At 39.6% G+C, this 1,738-nt stretch overlaps 1 protein-coding gene across 1 annotated transcript in view; it reads right to left on the bottom strand.

Annotated features, from left to right (window-relative positions):
- Positions 1–562, bottom strand: part of Cbr-pqn-63 — a gene marked incomplete at both ends in the record, with an annotated part of 2,227 nt that extends 1,665 nt beyond the window's left edge. The window contains one exon of the mRNA XM_045238009.1: positions 366–562. Within this exon, the coding sequence (XP_045096747.1) occupies positions 366–562 (197 nt within the window). The remainder of the gene's footprint in view (positions 1–365) is intronic.
- Positions 563–1,738: the final 1,176 nt, after the last annotated feature.

Genomic DNA, 1,738 nt, shown 5'->3' with positions numbered 1-1,738 from the left:
TGCCACAGAAACATTCTGTAAACAATAGACTTATTCAATTCGCACGTGGGAACTGGATGGGTGCAGGACAAAGTACACAGGAGGCTCGACGCCTTTCTGTCCGACGATTGCGCAATCGCATAATCTTTGATGATCACCGCCGCGCCGAGTTTTGTAGTTTTGCCGGGCGAAAAAACGATTCGGGGGATTAGTGGAGCACAGACACGGATCAACAATCAGATTATCACAGGTGCTTTTTTTTGTCAGTTTTGCAGGGACTAAATGTTTTTGGAATAGTTAATTATTTTAATTACCGTAAATACTCTGATAGGGTGCCACTGTTTTAAATAGACATTCTTAAACGGCCCAAAAATAAGACTAAATACCTGAAAAGAGAGAAAGACGACAGAAACACAGTTTTAAGAATCACCGAATTTATTGACCTATAATTCTCTGTCTTTAATGCACCATGAAACATAATTATGACGGAATTATAATGTGTGGGGAAATCATAACGATAAACGGAGAAAGTATGAACAGCCAACTGCCCGCGGCGCGTTCCTCCTGGCACGGGCGCTTCCATGTGCGCGTCGAGACTTACAAGGGAAGTGTTTTCAGACAGTGGTTGAGAATTTCTTGAAAATTGGTACACATATACTTTCGGACATGGTCAATAACGAGACGACTTTTTTTCGTGCCCCTCGGTACCTAGAAGCTGAAAAAACGCGTCTGAAATTTCACCTCTGTTAAAGCATTAAAAGCGTGAGCGCGATCTCCCCCTTTCTTATACAAATTGTGAAAGCAGTGAGGAACAGCGAGTGTGGTGTAGTGGTGGGTACAGTAGTTCTTCGTTGGCGGTAATTCAAATGTCATCGTGGGTGGTCGGCGTCGGTGATTCCTCATTAATGCACAGAAAACAATAGAATAAAAAGAGAATGTATTCAGAAAGGGGAAAAGTCGTGAATAGGGGGATTTTGGAGCCCTAAATTCGCGACAGCCACCCAAACTTTCAACTTTGAGCCGATGTTTCTCATTTCCCGTATACTAATCAACTGATGAAATGTTTATCAAAATATCAAAAATATGTCGGATGTGTGTCAGATGTCAAATGTCAGATGTCAAAAATATGTCAGATAAAAATGTCAGATGACCAATTTTTGATATCTTTTACAGGAAATCAGATATCAGGGTTCAAAGTTGAAAGTGAGGGTGGCGCTTTATTAGTGGGTTTACGGTATACAGAATTTGGAAAACGTAGTCAACTGATAAAATATTGTTGATGTTATGATGAGCATTTTATCAGTTTATCCCTTTTTGATATCGTCTACAGATAATGAGATGAATGGACTCAAACCTGAAAGTCAGGGGGGGGGGGGGCATTCTATTAAAGATTAAAAATATTTTTTCTGTTCTACTGCACCTGGATCGGTTACATGAACTCTTTCATGAATCCTATCATCTACACAATCTTCAACACGGAATTCCGTCGTGCTTTCAAATCCATCCTATTTGGTCGCGACTCCACACGCCATCATTTCAGCAACAAGCAGGCGCATGTATAACCTTTTCTTCTCTACTTTTTTTATTCCATGGGTGTTCATTCTGGGTCATCGGGTCAACAAAAAAAATCTCGAGATTGAAAATGATTGATCTCACTTTTTAAACTTTGTGTAATGTGTCAAAACTTACTAGAACTATATTGTCGTCTATGTACAAACTTGCATTTATATTGCAAAAGAAACTTTTGGGTTTTAATAAA

The sequence above is a fragment of the Caenorhabditis briggsae genome (genome assembly GCF_000004555.2).
Source record: "Caenorhabditis briggsae complete genome, chrV, whole genome shotgun sequence".
In the NCBI taxonomy this organism is placed as follows: Eukaryota; Metazoa; Nematoda; class Chromadorea; order Rhabditida; family Rhabditidae; genus Caenorhabditis; species Caenorhabditis briggsae.
The sequence above is the reverse complement of the archived record's forward strand: the minus strand, read 5'-3'. Positions and strand labels throughout refer to the sequence as shown.